General features: G+C 60.5%; 2 protein-coding genes across 2 annotated transcripts; one reads left to right on the top strand and one right to left on the bottom strand.

Moving 5' to 3' along the window:
• Positions 1-801: 801 nt before the first annotated feature.
• Positions 802-10,378, bottom strand: POLR3D (RNA polymerase III subunit D). Its single transcript, XM_053966647.1, has 9 exons — positions 10,272-10,378; positions 7,427-7,583; positions 7,275-7,318; positions 4,729-4,874; positions 4,518-4,645; positions 3,467-3,638; positions 3,137-3,384; positions 1,410-1,562; positions 802-1,216 (listed from the first exon to the last, which is right to left on the bottom strand). Exons 1-9 carry the CDS (start codon positions 10,310-10,312, stop codon positions 1,094-1,096), a joined length of 1,212 nt encoding a protein of 403 aa, XP_053822622.1. The 5' UTR covers positions 10,313-10,378; the 3' UTR covers positions 802-1,093.
• A 735-nt stretch (positions 10,379-11,113) lies between these two features.
• PHYHIP (phytanoyl-CoA 2-hydroxylase interacting protein) lies at positions 11,114-15,688 on the top strand. Its single transcript, XM_053966433.1, has 5 exons — positions 11,114-11,334; positions 12,373-12,556; positions 13,270-13,444; positions 14,098-14,215; positions 14,337-15,688. The coding sequence occupies exons 2-5, from the start codon at positions 12,392-12,394 to the stop codon at positions 14,869-14,871; spliced, it is 993 nt and encodes a 330-aa protein (XP_053822408.1). The 5' UTR covers positions 11,114-11,334; positions 12,373-12,391; the 3' UTR covers positions 14,872-15,688.
• Positions 15,689-16,523: the final 835 nt, after the last annotated feature.

The following is a 16,523-nucleotide window of genomic DNA, read 5'->3' as shown; positions in this document are numbered from 1 at the left end:
TGAGGGCGGGGCACGAGGAGAGGGCGGGGGTGGGGAAAGGGGGCGTGGCCGGCGTGGAAACGGGCGTGGTTATGCAAAATAGGGCGCGGGCACGACGGGAGGAAAGGAAGATGGGGTGGGGGGACAATATGGGATTGGGGGGTAAAATGGGACGGGCAGGGGAGGGTTGAGATGGAATTTGGGGGGTAAAATGGGATGGGGTGGGAACTGGGGCAATATGGGATGGGCAGGAAAGGGTTAAGGTGGAATTTGGGGGGGAAAAATGGGATGGGGTGGGAACTGGGGCAATATGGGATGGGCAGGAAAGGGTTAAGGTGGAATTTGGGGGGGTAAAATGGGATGGGGGTGGGAAGGGGGGCAATATGGGATGGGCAGGAAAGGGTTAAGGTGGAATTTGTGGGGGGGAATGGGATGGGGTGGGAAGGGGAGGATGCAATGGGGCAGGAGGGGGAATGAGATGGAATTGGAGGGGTAAAATGGACTGGGATGGGATGGGATGGGATGGGATGGGGTGTGGTGGGACAGGAGTGGGGGATAATATGGGATTGGGAGGGAAAGGTCAGATGTGGGGGGGTTTAAGATGGGGTGGGGTGGGAGAGCAACGTGAGAGGGGCAAGTGCAGGCCCAGCCCTGCCCAGGTGGTCAGTGCCCCCCATCCCTGCTCCCTGCCCAGGGACAATGACAGCCTTGTCACCCCCCCAGGACAGGGTGGGGGTCACCCAGTGCCCCCCACCCACTGCAGCCACGCCCAGCGACCCCAAGGCCTTGCAGGGCCCAGCAGAGGTGACAGAACAAGACTGGCACAGGGGGAAAAGAGGTTTTATTCCAGGTTTTTCCCCCCAGGACGTTTGTCCTGCTCCCACCAGCGTGTCCGCAGAGCTGGGGGACACACCACGGCCCCCCCACACCCCGAGACCCCCGTTTGGCACTGGGGGGAAGCCGCCGGTGTGGGGGACACAGCCGGACACGCCGCGGGGCTGGCAGGAGCTGGCTCTGCCCCACACCTGCACGAGCCCCCTCCCCACGTCCCAAAGGCACATCTGGAGGGGCTGAGGGTCCATCCCGGGGGCTGGGGGGGCCGGGACCCCCTTGGCTACCGGTGCCGGTGCTCCAGGAGAGCCTCGAAATCCGGGGAACAGACGAGCTTGTGCCTCACGTGGCCCAGCACGATCATCTCGCCCGTGCGGTTGTCCCCGATGCCGACGGACACCAGCTCCTGCTCCGCGGGGCACAAACCCCCCGTGAGCAGCCCCGTGCCTCTGGCAGATCCCAGTGCTCCCAGCGGGGACCAGCAGGACCCTTCCCCACCCTTATCACAGGGAAAGGATGCCCAAGAGGCAGCACGACGCCCTGGGGGGGTTAAATTGGGGTGAAACCGCCCAAATGGGGTCCCGGTGTCCCTTCCATACCTGTAGGAAGGAGCAGGGGGTGCCCATGGTCACGTCCAGGGTGACTTTGCCCAGCACCAGCTGCACTTTTCCTGACTTTCGGATGAGCAGTTTCCCCACCTGGCCCTCGGGGAGGTCGGCCAGGGTGCAGATGTTCTCTGCCTGCTTCGCCTCCTGCCAGGGCACAGCGGGACTGGGGTCAGCCCAGGGACTGGGATCAGCCCTTGGGATTGGGATCAGCCCTTGGGATTGGGATCAGCCCTTGGGATTGGGATCAGCCCTTGGGATTGGGATCAGCTCTGGGGACTGGGATCAGAGCACAGGACTGGGGTCAGCCCAGGGACTGGGATCAGCCCTTGGGATTGGGATCAGCCCACACTGGGACTGGGATCAGCCCACACTGGGACTGGGATCAGCCCATGGGATTGGGAACAGCTCTGGGGACTGGGATCAGCTCTGGGGACTGGAATCAGCCCTTGGGATTGGGATCAGCCCTGGGGATTGGGATCAACCCATGGGATTGGGATCAGCCCATGGGACTGGGATCAGCCCACACTGGGACTGGGATCAGCCCTGGGGACTGGGATCAGCCCACACTGGGACTGGGATCAGCCCTGGGGACTGGAATCAGCCCTTGGGATTGGGATCAGCCCTTGGGATTGGGATCAGCCCACACTGGAACTGGGATCAGCCCTTGGGATTGGGATCAGCCCACACTGGAACTGGGATCAGCCCATGGGATTGGGAACAGCTCTGGGGACTGGGATCAGCCCACTGGGATTGGGATCAGCCATGGGGATTGGGATCAACCCTCGGGACTGGGATCAGCCCACTGGGATTGGGATCAACCCTTGGGATTGGGATCAGCCCACTGGGATTTGGATCAGCCCTGGGGATTGGGATCAGCCCTGGGACTGGGATCAGCCCTTGGGATTGGGATCAGCCCTCGGGACTGGGATCAGCCCGTGGGATTGGGATCAGCCCACTGGGAGTGGGATCAGCCCTGGGGACTGGGATCAGCCCTGGGGACTGGGATCAGCCCACTGGGATTGGGATTAGCCCTGGGGATTGGGATCAGCCCTGGGACTGGGATCAGCCCTGGGGATTGGGATCAGCCCTTGGGATTGGGATCAGCCCATGGGATTGGGATCAGCCCTGGGGATTGGGATCAGCCCTGGGGATTGGGATCAGCCCTTGGGATTGGGATCAGCTCTGGGGACTGGGATCAGCCCACACTGGGACTGGGATCAGCCCATGGGATTGGGATCAGCCCATGGGATTGGGATCAGCCCTGGGACTGGGATCAGCCCTTGGGATTGGGATCAGCCCACACTGGAACTGGGATCAGCCGATGGGATTGGGATCAGCCCTTGGGATTGGGATCAACCCATGGGATTGGGATCAGCTCTGGGGACTGGGATCAGAGCACAGGACTGGGATCAGCCCACTGGGATTGGGATCAGCCCATGGGACTGGGATCAGCCCACGGGATTGAGGGGACAGCACAGGATTGGAGGAGAAAGGACACCACAAGACAGGGGGATGACACCACGGGATGAGGGGGGACATCACAGGATGGGGTGGGAAGGACACCATGGGATGGGGGGACAGTGACACCACGGAATGGAGGGACATCACAGGATGGGGTGGAATGGACACCACGGGATGGGGCGACATCCTCATGGGCTTGAGGGAGACAACACCACAGAAGGGGAGGGGACGAGGGGACACCCCCACCGTGGCCCTACCTGGCTCTTCTCCTGCTTCACCACCAGCACCTGCCCGTCCTCGCTGTGCAGCTCGGATTTGCTGGGTTTGGAGTCGTGGCTGGGCGGCTGCCCGGGCAGGGTGTCGGGGAGCTGCAGGAACAGCAGCTCCTCCTCGGCCGCCAGGCTCAGCCGCTGCAGCAGCTCTGCCGCCGACACATCCCGCGGGAAGCCGGGGGGGCCCTTGGGCTGGGCCGGCCTGGGATCCTCCTCACGCGGCTCTTCCTTCACTGCACAGGGGGTTTGTGGGCACGGGGAAAAGGGGGACACCCCAGCTTGTCCCCGCTGTGTCCCCAGCCCAGCCCAGCCCACCTTTCACCGCGGGCGGGTCCAGCTCCATCTTCTCCTCCTTGGAGGCAGGGAGCCACGGCTGCGTGTCCTCCTGCTCCGCCACCTCCTCCTTGAAGAGCCACCCCGAGTGGGCCAGGGGCAGCTGCACCGGCTTGTTCCGGATGTCGTTCTTCAGCCCCGGGTCATCCAGGAACTGCGGGGACACAAGGGACACTCAGCATCACCCTGGGGCACAGGGGACACTCAGCATCACCCTGGGGCACAGGGGACATTCAGAACCACTCTGGTGGCACAGGGGACACTCAGCACCCCCCTGGGGGCACAGGGGACACTCAGCATCACCCAGGGGCACAGGGGACACTCAGCACCCCCCTGGGGGCACAGGGGACACTCAGCACTGCCCAGGGGCACAGGGGACACTCAGCACTGCCCTGGGGACACAGGGGACACCGAGGACTGCCCTGGGGGCACAGGGGACACTCAGCACCCCCCTGGGGGCACAGGGGACACTCAGCACTGCCCAGGGGCACAGGGGACACTCAGCACCCCCCTGGGGGCACAGGGGACACTCAGCACTGCCCTGGGGACACAGGGGACACCGAGGACTGCCCTGGGGGCACAGGGACGCTCAGCACCCCCCTGGGGGCACAGGGGACACCCAGGACTGCCCAGGGGCACAGGGGACACTCAGCACTGCCTGGGGACACAGGGGACACTCAGCACTGCCTGGGGACACTCAGCATCACCCTGGTGGCACAGGGGACACTCAGCACTGCCCAGGGACACAGGGGACACTCAGCACTGCCCGGGGGCACAGGGGACACTCAGCACTGCCCAGGGACACAGGGGACACTCAGCACTGCCCGGGGGGTACAGGGGACACTCAGCACTGCCTGGGGACACTCAGCATCACCCTGGGTTCACAAGGGACACTCAGCATCACCCTGGTGGCACAGGGGACACTCAGCACCACCCCGGTGGCACAGGGGACACCCAGCACACCCCTGGGGGCACAGGGGACACCCAGCACCCCCCGGTGACACCAGAGCCACCCCCTTCCATGCCCACTGACATCGTCCTTCTGCAGCATCCGCAGGATCTGCTTGGTCTCCTCGTCCGTCTCCCTCTTCTCCTTCTTGATGTTGATGATGTGGGAAGGGCCGAAGTCGGACACGTCCACGGTCCTGTCCCAGGAGCCCGCTGGGGACACAGCAGCAGCCCAGGGTCACCCCAAGGTGGGGACCCCCCCCCCAAAAAAAAACCCAGAGGGAAGCTCCCCTTACCTTTCTTCTTCATCATTTCAGCAGGGCCCTGCTCGAAGATGGAGTGGGACTGGATGACCTCGGGCCGGCTGCGGCCGCGGCCGTGCCCGTCCCGCTGCCGCTCGCGCTCCTTCTTCTCCTTCTTCACCGACACGTCCTCGCGGGGCCTGGGGGGCACAGGGGGCACGGGGGGCACGGCGGGCACGGGGGGCACATCACCCCCAGCCCTGCCCCACGGCCCTGCCACGACACGGCGGCGTCGGGACGAGACCCCCGGACAGCACCCGGAGGCACTTGTGTGGATATTTGGGATATTGGTGTGGATATTTGGGATATTGGTATGGATATTTGGGATATTGATATGGATTTCTGAGAATTTCCATGGATATTTGGGGTATTGGTATGGATTTCGGAGAGTTTCCATGGATATTTGTATGGATTTTTGAGAATTTCCATGGATATTTGGGATATTGGTATGGATTTCTGAGAATTTCCATGGATATTTGTATGGATTTTTGAGAATTTCCATGGATATTTGGGATATTGGTATGGATTTCTGAGAATTTCCATGGATATTTGTATGGATTTTTGAGAATTTCCATGGATATTTGGGATATTGGTATGGATTTCTGAGAATTTCCTGGATATTTGGGATATTGGTATGGTTATTTGGGATATTGATATGGATATTTGGGGTATTTGTATGGATTTCTGAGAATTTCCATGGATATTTGGGATATTGGTATGGATTTCTGAGAATTTCCATGGATATTTGTATGGATTTTTGAGAATTTCCATGGATATTTGGGATATTGGTATGGATTTCGGAGAGTTTCCATGGATATTGGTATGGATTTTTGAGAATTTCCATGGATATTTGGGATATTGATACAGGTTTCGGAGAATTTCCATGGATATTTGTATGGATTTTTGATAATTTCCATGGATATTTGGGATATTGGTATGGATTTCTGAGAATTTCCATGGATATTTGTATGGATTTCTGAGAATTTCCATGGATATTTGGGATATTGGTATGGATTTCGGAGAATTTCCATGGATATTTGTATGGATTTTTGAGAATTTCCATGGATATTTAGGATATTGGTATGGATTTCTGAGAGTTTCCATGGATATTTGGGATATTGGTATGGATTTCTGAGAGTTTCCATGGATATTTGGGATATTGGTATGGATTTCTGAGAGTTTCCATGGATATTTGGGATATTGGTATGGATTTCTGAGAGTTTCCATGGATATTTGTATGGATTTTTGAGAATTTCCATGGATATTTGGGATATTGGTATGGATTTCGGAGAGTTTCCATGGATATTTGTATGGATTTTTGAGAATTTCCATGGATATTTGGGATATTTGTATGGATTTCTGAGAGTTTCCATGGATATTTGGGATATTGGTATGGATTTCTGAGAATTTCCATGGATATTTGTATGGATTTTTGAGAATTTCCATGGATATTTGGGATATTGATATGGATTTCTGAGAGTTTCCATGGATATTTGGGATATTGGTATGGATTTCGGAGAATTTCCATGGATATTTGGGATATTTGTATGGATTTCTGAGAATTACCATGGATATTTGGGATATTGATACAGATTTCGGAGAATTTCCATGGATATTTGTATGGATTTTGGAGAATTCCCATGGATATTTGGGATATTGATATGGATTTCTGAGAATTTTGATGGATATTTATACAAAATTCTGAGAATTTCCGTGGATATTTGGGATATTTATACGGATTTCTCAGAATTTTGATGGACATTTATACAAATTTCTGAGAATCTCCGTGGATATTTGGGGACATTTCCACGGATATCTCAGACATTTCCACGGGTATATGGGATATTTATACGGATTTCTGAGAATTTTAATGGATATTTATGCAAATTTCTGAGATATTTATATGGATATTTAGGATATTTATATGGATTTCTCAGAATTTTGATGGACATTTATACAAATTTCTGAGAATCTCCGTGGATATTTGGGGATATTTCCACGGATATCCAGGATATTCATACAGAATTCTGAGATATTTCCATGGATATTTGGGGTATTTATACAGATTTCTCAGAATTTCCATGGATATTTATATAAATTTCTGAGATATTTCCATGGATATTTGGGATATTTATACGATTTCTCAGAATTTCCATGGATATTTATACAAATTTCTCAGAATTTCCATGGATATTTATACAAATTTCTCAGAATCTCCGTAGATATTTGGGGACATTTCCACGGATATCTCAGACATTTCCATGGGTATTTGGGATATTTATATGGATTTCTCAGAATTTTAATGGATATTTATACAAATTTCTCAGAATCTCCGTAGATATTTGGGGACATTTCCACGGATATCTCAGACATTTCCACGGGTATTTGGGATATTTGTACGGATCAACGGGATCCCCTCTCCCTCCTCCCGACCAACCAGGCCCAGTTCCCGCTCCCCCCTGCTCACAGAGATGCTGCAGACCCCAACCCATCCCCCAATTTTGGGCCAACCCCCCCTGCCCGCCCCGCTGGCCACTCACTCCTCCTTGATCTTCCTGCCGATGATGTTGGGGGCGAAAGTTTTCTGTGGGCAAAAAAAAAAAAAAAACCCAAAAATCATCCCCAAACCCACCCACCCCAATTTGTGGATGTGACCCCAATTTGGGGATGAAAAGAGGGGGGGGGGTCTCACCTTTTTGACGCCGCCCAGGGTGAGGTCTCGGGAGCGGATGGAGGGCAGGCGGCCGGGGCTGAGCGGGGGCGCAGCGGGGCGCCGGCCCAGCACCCCCCGGAGCCCCGGGCGGAGGCTGCCCGGGGAGCCGGAGCTGCCAGAGCCCCCCTCGGCCATCCTGCGGGGAGGGGGCGCGCTCAGGGGGGTGCTGCACCCCGAGCAGGGCTCAGTCCTACACCCACCCCAATAACGAACCCCAAACAGGGCTCAGTCCTACACCTGCGTCAATAACGGACCCCAAACAGGGCTCAGTCCTACACCCACCCCTATAACAGACCCCAAACAGGGCTCAGTCCTACACCCACCCCAATAATGGACCCTAAATACAGCTCAGTCCTACACCCACCCTAATAATGGACCCTAAATACAGCTCAGTCCTACACCCACCCCAATAATGGACCCTAAATACAGCTCAGTCCTACACTGACCCCAATAATGGACCCTAAATACAGCTCAGTCCTACACCCGCGTCAATAACAGACCCCAAACAGGGCTCAGTCCTACCCTAACCCTAATAATGGACCCTAAATACAGCTCAGTCCTACACCCACCCTAATAATGGACCCCAAACAGGGCTCAGTCCTACACTGACCCCAGTAATGGACCCCAAAACAGGGCTCAGTCCTACACCCACCCCAATGATGGACCCCAAACAGGGCTCAGTTCTACACTGACCCCAAACAGGGCTCAGTCCTACCCTAACCCTAATAATGGGCCCTAAATACAGCTCAGTCCTACACCCACCCCAATAACGAACCCCAAACAGGGCTCAGTCCGACACCCACCCTAATAATGGACCCTAAATACAGCTCAGTCCTACACCCGCGTCAATAACGGACCCAAAACAGGGCTCAGTCCTACACCCACCCTAATAATGGACCCTAAATACAGCTCAGTCCTACACCCACCCCAATAACGGACCCTAAATACAGCTCAGTCCTACACCCACCCTAATAATGGACCCTAAATACAGCTCAGTCCTACACCCACCCTAATAATGGACCCTAAATACAGCTCAGTCCTACACCCACCCTAATAATGGACCCCAAACAGGGCTCAGTCCTACCCTAACCCTAATAATGGACCCAAAACAGGGCTCAGTCCTACACCCACCCTAATAATGGACCCCAAACAGGGCTCAGTCCTACACCCACCCTAATAATGGACCCCAAACAGGGCTCAGTCCTACACTGACCCCAATAATGGACCCCAAACAGGGCTCAGTCCTACACTGACCCCAATAATTGACCCCAAACAGGGCTCAGTCCTACACTGACCCCAGTAATGGACCCCAAACAGGGCTCAGTCCTACACCCACCCCAATAACGAACCCCAAACAGGGCTCAGTCCTACACCCACCCCAATAACGAACCCCAAACAGGGCTCAGTCCTACACCTGCATCAATAACGGACCCAAAACAGGGCTCAGTCCTACACTGACCCTAATAATGGACCCTAAATACAGCTCAGTCCTACCCTAACCCCAATAATGAACCCCAAACAGGGCTCAGTCCTACACTGACCCCAATAATGGACCCCAAACAGGGCTCAGTCCTACATTGACCCCAGTAATGGACCCCAAAACAGGGCTCAGTCCTACACCCACCCCAATAATGGACCCTAAATACAGCTCAGTCCTACCCTAACCCCAATAATGAACCCCAAACAGGGCTCAGTCCTACACCCACCCCAATGATGGACCCCAAACAGGGCTCAGTTCTACACTGACCCCAATAATTGACCCCAAACAGGGCTCAGTCCTACACTGACCCCAGTAATGGACCCCAAACAGGGCTCAGTCCTACACTGACCCTAATAATGGACCACAAACAGGGCTCAGTCCTACACCCACCCCAATGATGGACCACAAACAGGGCTCAGTCCTACACCCACCCCAATAACAGACACCAAATATGGCTCAGTCCTACACCGACCCCTATAACGAACCCCAAAAGGGCTCAGTCCTACCCTAACCCTAATAATGGACCCTAAATACAGCTCAGTCCTACCCTAACCCAAATAATGAACCCCAAACAGGGCTCAGTCCTACTCCCACCCCAATGATGGACCCCAAAAGGGCTCAGTCCCACCCTAACCCAAATAATTGACCCCAAAAGGGCTCAGTCCTACCCTAACCCAAATAACAGACCCCAAACAGGGCTCAGTTCTACACCAACCCAATAATGAACGCCCTGCACCCCCAAATAGGATCCACATGTAGCCCCCTCCCCAGGGTCTCAGCCCCCCCATACACCCCAAACAGGACCCCCCTGTCCCCCTCCCCAGGGTCTCAGCCCCCCCATACACCCCAAACAGGACCCCCCTGTCCCCCTCCCCAGGGTCTCAGCCCCCCCATACACCCCAAACAGAACCCCCCTGTCCCCCTCCCCAGGGTCTCAGCCCCCCCATACACCCCAAACAGGACCCCCTTGTCCCCCTCCCCAGGGCTCTCCGCCCCCCCCCGTTCCCCCAGCGCCCCCTTGTCCCCCTCCCCAGGGGTTCGGACCCCCATGACCCACTCACGGCCCCCCCCGAACCCCCTCGCAGCCCCCTCCTCACGGGCCTCACACCCCCAGGGCCCCCCCGCGCCCCCTCCCCAGGGATCTCAGCCCCCTCCTTGTCCCCCTTTACCCCCTCTCACCCCTCTCCCCAGCATTCCCGCCCCCTTATGCACCCCCAAAGCGGACGCACTCTCCCCCCGCTCCCCAGGGGGACCACCCCTCCTCGCTGCCCCTCCTCGCGCGCCCCTCAGGACCCCCTCGACCCCCCAAAAATCCTCCCCCTCTCCCGCCACGCCGCCCCTCACCCTGCCCGGGCAGCCACGGGCTCGCCGCCCCCACTGCGCATGCGTCACGCACGGCGCGCCCTTCCTGTAGCGACGCTGCCGCCGCCATCTTTGCTGAGGGCACGGCGGGTTTGGCAATGAGCTGCCATCTTTGTGGTTGGCATTGCCCGATCCAGTGTGAAGGCGGCGGCGCCATCTTTGTGATGGGCAGTGCCCGGCTTTCCGGACTGGGCACCGGGGGTAGCGCTGGGGGGACATTTTTTGGGGGGGTCACTCAGCCTTTCGTTTAACACCCTCACGGGATTCCTGCAGTGCGACCACCCCCTCAGGGTCCTCTGCAGCCCCACAGCCGGCATCCCCCACAGAGGGGGTTCATGCGTGGGCACCCCTTCTCAGAAATTTGGGGGGCAATGAGGTTTTTGGGGTGTTCTCCCACCCGCCCACCCGAAAAAAAGCTTTGTCCCTCCAAGAAGGGTGTTTACTACTATGCAAAACAAAAAGTCCGTCCGTCCGTCCGCCCGCCGTGGGCTCTGCACCCCATTCCCGCGGGGGTGCTGTGTGGGTACCAGCACTCCCACGCACCTCACCCATCCCATTTTTGGGGCCGGGAGGGGCTGTCCCCACTGTCCCGCAAGCGGCACAAGCGGGACACCCTCCCCCCGCCCCGGCCCCAAAAATGGGGGGAACAGGCAGAACCTGCCCACCACCCACCCCCAATCTGCACCCACATCCCACTCTGCCTCCATCACCTGACGCCGCACGCATCCCTCCATGCCATTGGCAGAGCCGGGAGGTTTTTCCTTCCTCCCCCTTCTCTCCCAGCTCCTTGGATATCTATTTTTCCCTTCTTTTTTTTTTTTTTTTTTTTTTTTTTCTCCCCTCTCCTCTCCCTCCTCTGGAGGGTGTTTGCTATTTCCGAGCTGGCTGGGAGGATCCCAGTCGCATCAGCCGCAGGCAGCGACGCGGCATCGCCGGGTACCACCTCGATCCCTCCGGCATCCTCCGTCCTTCCCGCTTGGATCAGCCCCGCCGGGGCTCTCTGTCCTGCCCTGCCGCTCCACCGGCAGCCCCCCGGCACGGCCAGGTAAGGGCCTCACCGGCACGGTGACACCGGAGCAGCCACCAAACCCCGGTGCCGTTGGGGCGACATCCCGGTGGCATCGCCGAGGGATGCCCGGAGGGCAGGGGGACACGGAGCGGGGGGGGGTGGTCGCCGAGGGCTCGTGGGGGACATGAGGCGCTGGGGACACGGTGACACGATCCAGCTGGCACAATCGCGGTGCGGAATTCCTGCGCCACCGCCGGGCACGGGAACGGGGCAGCGAGGTGGCACCTTGTCCCCAGAGCGGTGACCTTCTGCCGTGCCCAAGGGCTTTGGTTGGGTGGGGGGGGGGGGGACGCGCGGGGTGACAGCGGCTTTGGGGTGCCTGGGGGTGCGCAGATGGGGGGGACACGTGGCCGTGGGTGGCCGTGGGTGCCGAGTGACGGGGACACGCACGGCTGAGCCCGGTGTGGGTGGCCGTGGGCACACGGTGTGTGTGTGTGTGGGGTGGGGGGGGGGGGGGCGGTGGCACGTTGGCAGCCCCGCGGTGCCACGGCTGCCCCCGCACAAACCCGGGCTGAAAGGTTGGGGGGGGGGGGGGGGGCACGCTCGCTTCCAGCCCCGTGCCACGGATGTGACTCCGTGTCCCCCCCCGCCATCCACGAGCATCGCCCACCCCCCAGAGCGCCTTCCTGGGGGTGCAGGGAAACTGAGGCACGGGCCGGGGCAAAGGCGGATCCAGCTTTTCCAGTGCCTGCGTCCAACCCTCCCCTCTCCCAGCAACTCCCTCGGCTCTCCCCTTGTTTTTCTTTCCCCACCCGGTGTTGAGCAAACCCCGAAACGCCCGCTGGCGTCGCGCCGGGGCCCCGCGGCACCCGGGGGAGCGGCCGGGGCCCCCGCACCCGACCGGGCTTGTTCCCGGCGTCCCGCTGCCTGCTCCTGCCTGCGCTGCCTATTCCTGGCTCCCGGCCGCTTTTCCACCCCGGTGCCATCTGCTCCGCCGCGGGCGGCCTTGGCAGCGCCGGCGTGGGCAGCGAGAGGGGGCTCGGCACCCCCAAACCCCGCGCTGTGCCCCCGCAGGAGCTCAGCCCCTCCGGCCATGGAGCTGCTCTCCACCCCCAAAAACATCGAGATCAACAACATCACCTGCGATTCCTTCCGCATCTCCTGGGCTATGGAGAAGGGGGACCTGGAGAGGGTCACCCACTACTTCATCGACCTCAACAAGAAGGAGAACAAGAATTCCAACAAGTTCAAGCACCGGGTGAGCCGGGGGAGGACGCGGGACCCCCTGCCCGGGGAGAGCAGACGCGGCTGGGAGGGAGGAACTGGCTCTTAGCCCTCTCTAGTGCTGAATTTGGGTCATTCCCCTCACGGGACACGCTGGCGGAGGAGACTGGGATGGGGATCGGGGGGTGACGGACCCCGCTGAGCCCCCGCGGGGGAGCTGAGCTGCTCCTGCTCCCCCTCCCCGTGCCGCGAGTCACTAATTCGGGCCGTTTTTAGCAGCGCCGTTGCCACGGTGATGCTATTTAATGTTTAACATTATTTTTTTTCTCTCCTCCCCAATAATAAGGGGTGTGTGTGGGGGGGGTGGGGGGTGGGATATTTTTTTTCCCCTCCATCTCCCGACTTCAGCATCCGCCGTTGCCACAGAAACGGCTCTGCACTGCGGAGCTGCTCCGTGGCCTATTGACACCGCGAGATGCCACCGGGAGCGGGGGCACCCCGAGACCACCCCCACCTCGGGGACCCTGTGTCCCCATGGCAGCAGGGACATGTTTGGGGACAGGGGCGGGGGAGCGCTGTGGGGACAGAGCGTGTGTGGGGGTATCCCGAGACGCGCCACCACGGTGTTTTGGGGGGGGGGGGGGTCTCCGTGGATATTTTGGGGGGTGTGGTACCCGGCAGCATCTCCGCGGAGCGGGGTGGGGGTGCGGGGACGCTGTCCCGCCTGACCCTCACCGCTCGGAACAGGATGTCCCCACCAAGCTGGTGGCCAAGGCGGTGCCGCTGCCCATGACGGTGCGGGGCCACTGGTTCCTGAGCCCCCGCACCGAGTACAGCGTGGCCGTGCAGACGGCGGTCAAACAGAGCGACGGCGAGTACCTGGTGTCCGGCTGGAGCGAGACCGTGGAGTTCTGCACCGGGGGTGAGCGGGACCGAGCCGGGAGGGACGATGGGGGTGTTCCCGGGAGCCCGGAGGGAGGATGGGGGCGATCTCAGGCGCCGGGAGCTGGGAGGAGGACGGGGGCGATGCTGGGAGCCAGGAGGGAGGACGGGATGGATGCTCCTGGAGTCAGGAGCTGGGCCGGGGGATGGGGACGGTCCCGGGAGCTGGGAGGAAGGATGGAGGCGATGCTGGGAGCCGAGAGGATGAGGAGGACAGGGGCAAAGCCCAGAGTTGGCATCCAGGAGGGAGGATGGGGTTGATGCCTGGAGCTGGGAGAGGGAAGAGGGAAGAGGGCAGTGCCTGGAGCTGAGAGGGAGGACGGGGATGGTGCCTGGAGTCGGGAGCAGGGAGGGAGAACAGGGGCGATCCCAGGAGCTGGGAGCAAGAGGGGGTCAGTGCTGGGAGCCACGGGGGAAATCGGGGGTGCTGTCGGGAGCCACGAGCCGGGAGAGAGGATGGGGGAAATGCTGGGAGCCCGGAGGAGGACGGGGGCGATGCCGGGAGCTGGCACAAGCCGGGCCGGTTGGAGCGGCAGCTGATGAGTGGGAGGCAGGAGGTGCGGGGAGCTGCGGGCAGGGATGGGCTGCTGGAGGGGGATGGAGACGCCCTGATGTCCCCGTGCCTGTCCCCAGACTACGCCAAGGAGCACCTAGCCCAGCTGCAGGAGAAAGCAGAGCTGATTGCCGGCCGCATGCTGCGCTTCTCCGTCTTCTACCGCAACCAGCACAAGGAGTATTTCCAGCACGTCAGGTACCCCCGGCCCCATTCCCCGCGCTCCCCGCTCCCGGAGCGCATTCCCTGACCCTGCCTGTGCCTGTCTGTGTGTCCCTCCTCCTCCTCCTCCTCCTCCTCCTCCTCCTCCTCGTGGCAGGATGCACTGCGGGAACGTGATGAAGCCGTCGCTGAAGGACAACAGCGGGAGCCACGGCTCGCCCACCAGCGGGATGCTGCACGGCATCTTCTTCAGCTGCAACACCGAGTTCAACACCGGGCAGCCCCCGCAGGACTCGCCCTACGGCCGGTACCGCTTCCAAATCCCGGCCCAGCGCCTCTTCAACCCCAACACCAACCTCTACTTCGCGGACTTCTACTGCATGTACACCGCCTACCACTACGTCGTGCTGGTCCTGGCGCCCAAGGGCTCCTCCGGGGATCTCTTCTGCCGGGAGCGCCTTCCCCAGCTGGACATTTCCTCCAACAAGTTCCTGACGTGCTGCGTGGAGGAGGGCGAGCTGGTGTACCGCCACGCCCAGGACAGCATCCTGGAGGTCATTTACACGGAGCCGGTGGACCTGAGCCTCGGCGTGCTGGGGGAGATCAGCGGCCACCAGCTCATGAGCCTCTCCACCGCCAACGCCAAAAAGGACCCCAGCTGCAAGACGTGCAACATCAGCGTGGGGCGTTAAGGGGCGAAGGCGGGCAGGGCCGGGCAGGGGGACGGGCGCTCGCCGCGGGGGCTTCTCCCACGGACGCTGGTGGGTGGAGGACACGGCTGGGCCCGGGGGATCCGGGCGGTGCCCCGAGGAAGGAGCCGGCGGGACGCTGGTCCGGCAAGGAGGCAGAGCCCGCGCCGCTGTGCGCCCCGAGGGAGGAAGCCTTCATCTCCTGGACTGGCCGACCAGCAGCGTCCTCGCTGGCGTGAGCCCCGCGCTCTGCCCTGCTCCGCGCAGCCGCTGCGGGACCCCCTTCCCCTCCGGCGTCCCCCGCATCCCCCCGCCCCAGGCTCACGCAGCTCCCCGGGGAGCCCCTGCCCTGCCAGCCGGGACTGGGGCTCCCCGGCCACTCCAGGGGGTTCAGGGAGATTATTGGAAGCACCCCCCCGGTTTTGAACTGCTCCCGGGGACGGGGGGGTGCTCAGACAGGGATCCCCGCCCCTGCGGGGCTGCAGTGGCGTGGGGGACCCTGGGCGTGCCCCCGTGTCCTGTCCCTCGCTGCTCCGCCACCCTGCACCGCCCCAGACCCCGGCCCCGCGGCCCCGGAGGCAGCCGGAGGAGCCGGGGAAGGGGAGAACGGATCTGAACCCCCCTCCCCGTGCCCCCCCAACCCGCCGCCCCCCGCATGAGCCGTCGGCAGCATGGCGCTTGCGTGCGGCCCCCCCCCCCTCGGGGTGCCCGCCCCCCGTCTCTGTGTCCCCCCCTGCACGCTGTACAACAACCGGCTCCCCGTCCCCGAGCATCCCTGTGCTGTGCTGGAGGTGTTTCAATAAACTCTGTGCGGTCGCCACCGGCCGTGTCACGCGCCTCTGTCCCCCACGGGACCCCAAGAAGTGGCTCAGACCCCCCCCCCCCCACCGATCCAGCTCAGGGGAAGGGGGGGATGGGTCTGGGAGGGGACAAGGTGGCCCTCGCCAGCGCTCAGAAAAGTTCAGGTTGGAAGGGCCTTCCTGGAGATCACCAGGTCCATCCCACCTGCCCGGGCAGGGTCACCTGGGTCAGGTGGTGTAGGAATGTCGCCAGAGAGGGACACTCCACCCTTCCCTGGGACTGTCCCAGTGCTCTGCCACCCTCCATGGAGAGAAGTTCTTCCCCAAGTCGAGGTGGAACTTCTGTTTTTGTTTATGGGCGCTGCTCCTCGTCCTGTCACTGAAAAATTCCCCGAGTTCTGCACCCCCTTTCCACCAGGGAGACTGAAAACCCCTCAGGATGAAAAGCCCCGGTGCCCGTCCCGGTTCTGTCTGGGCACAGCCCCTGCGGAGCACCGCAGCCCTGGCACAGAGAGGGAGGAGAAGCCTCCCCGTTGCACCAGCAGCGAGCACGGGATGCAGGAGGGGTCGAGGCACGCGGGAGCACGCGGTGGGCGCGGGGGCCGTGTCACAGCCCACCCGCCATCTGCCACCGCCGCCTGGAGCACGCGGTGGGCGCAGCACGTGGCACCCCCCCCCCCCCCCCCCCCGGCGGGTGCTCTTCTGCCTCAGGGACACCTCAAAATAAAGGTGTGGGGGGAGAGAACGCACCTGCAGAGTCCTGGGGGGCAGAGGGCTCCGAGCCCACCACCCTCCACGGGACCCGCTGTCACCGGGAGGAGGTCTGGCTGCTCCTTTGTTGGAATTCCTGGCTCT

Source organism: Vidua chalybeata, chromosome 28, assembly GCF_026979565.1.
Source record: "Vidua chalybeata isolate OUT-0048 chromosome 28, bVidCha1 merged haplotype, whole genome shotgun sequence".
NCBI classification, from domain to species: Eukaryota; Metazoa; Chordata; class Aves; order Passeriformes; family Viduidae; genus Vidua; species Vidua chalybeata.
Note: the sequence above shows the minus strand (reverse complement) of the source record. Positions and strands in the feature narration are given on the sequence as shown.

What these genes read in the sequence shown, in the direction of transcription:
- POLR3D (XM_053966647.1), bottom strand. Translation starts at nt 10,312, where the DNA reads ATGCGCAGTGGGGGCGGCGAGCCCGTGGCTGCCCGGGCAGG. An exon ending in CCCTGGGCGGCGTCAAAAAG is followed by an intron (nt 7,319 to 7,426) that starts GTGAGACCCCCC and finishes TTTTGCCCACAG; the next exon opens with AAAACTTTCGCCCCCAACAT. An exon ending in CCCCCTGCTCCTTCCTACAG is followed by an intron (nt 1,217 to 1,409) that starts GTATGGAAGGGA and finishes CCCGCGGAGCAG; the next exon opens with GAGCTGGTGTCCGTCGGCAT.
- PHYHIP (XM_053966433.1), top strand. Translation starts at nt 12,392, where the DNA reads ATGGAGCTGCTCTCCACCCCCAAAAACATCGAGATCAACAACATCACC. An exon ending in CCAACAAGTTCAAGCACCGG is followed by an intron (nt 12,557 to 13,269) that starts GTGAGCCGGGGG and finishes CGCTCGGAACAG; the next exon opens with GATGTCCCCACCAAGCTGGT. An exon ending in GAGTATTTCCAGCACGTCAG is followed by an intron (nt 14,216 to 14,336) that starts GTACCCCCGGCC and finishes TCCTCGTGGCAG; the next exon opens with GATGCACTGCGGGAACGTGA.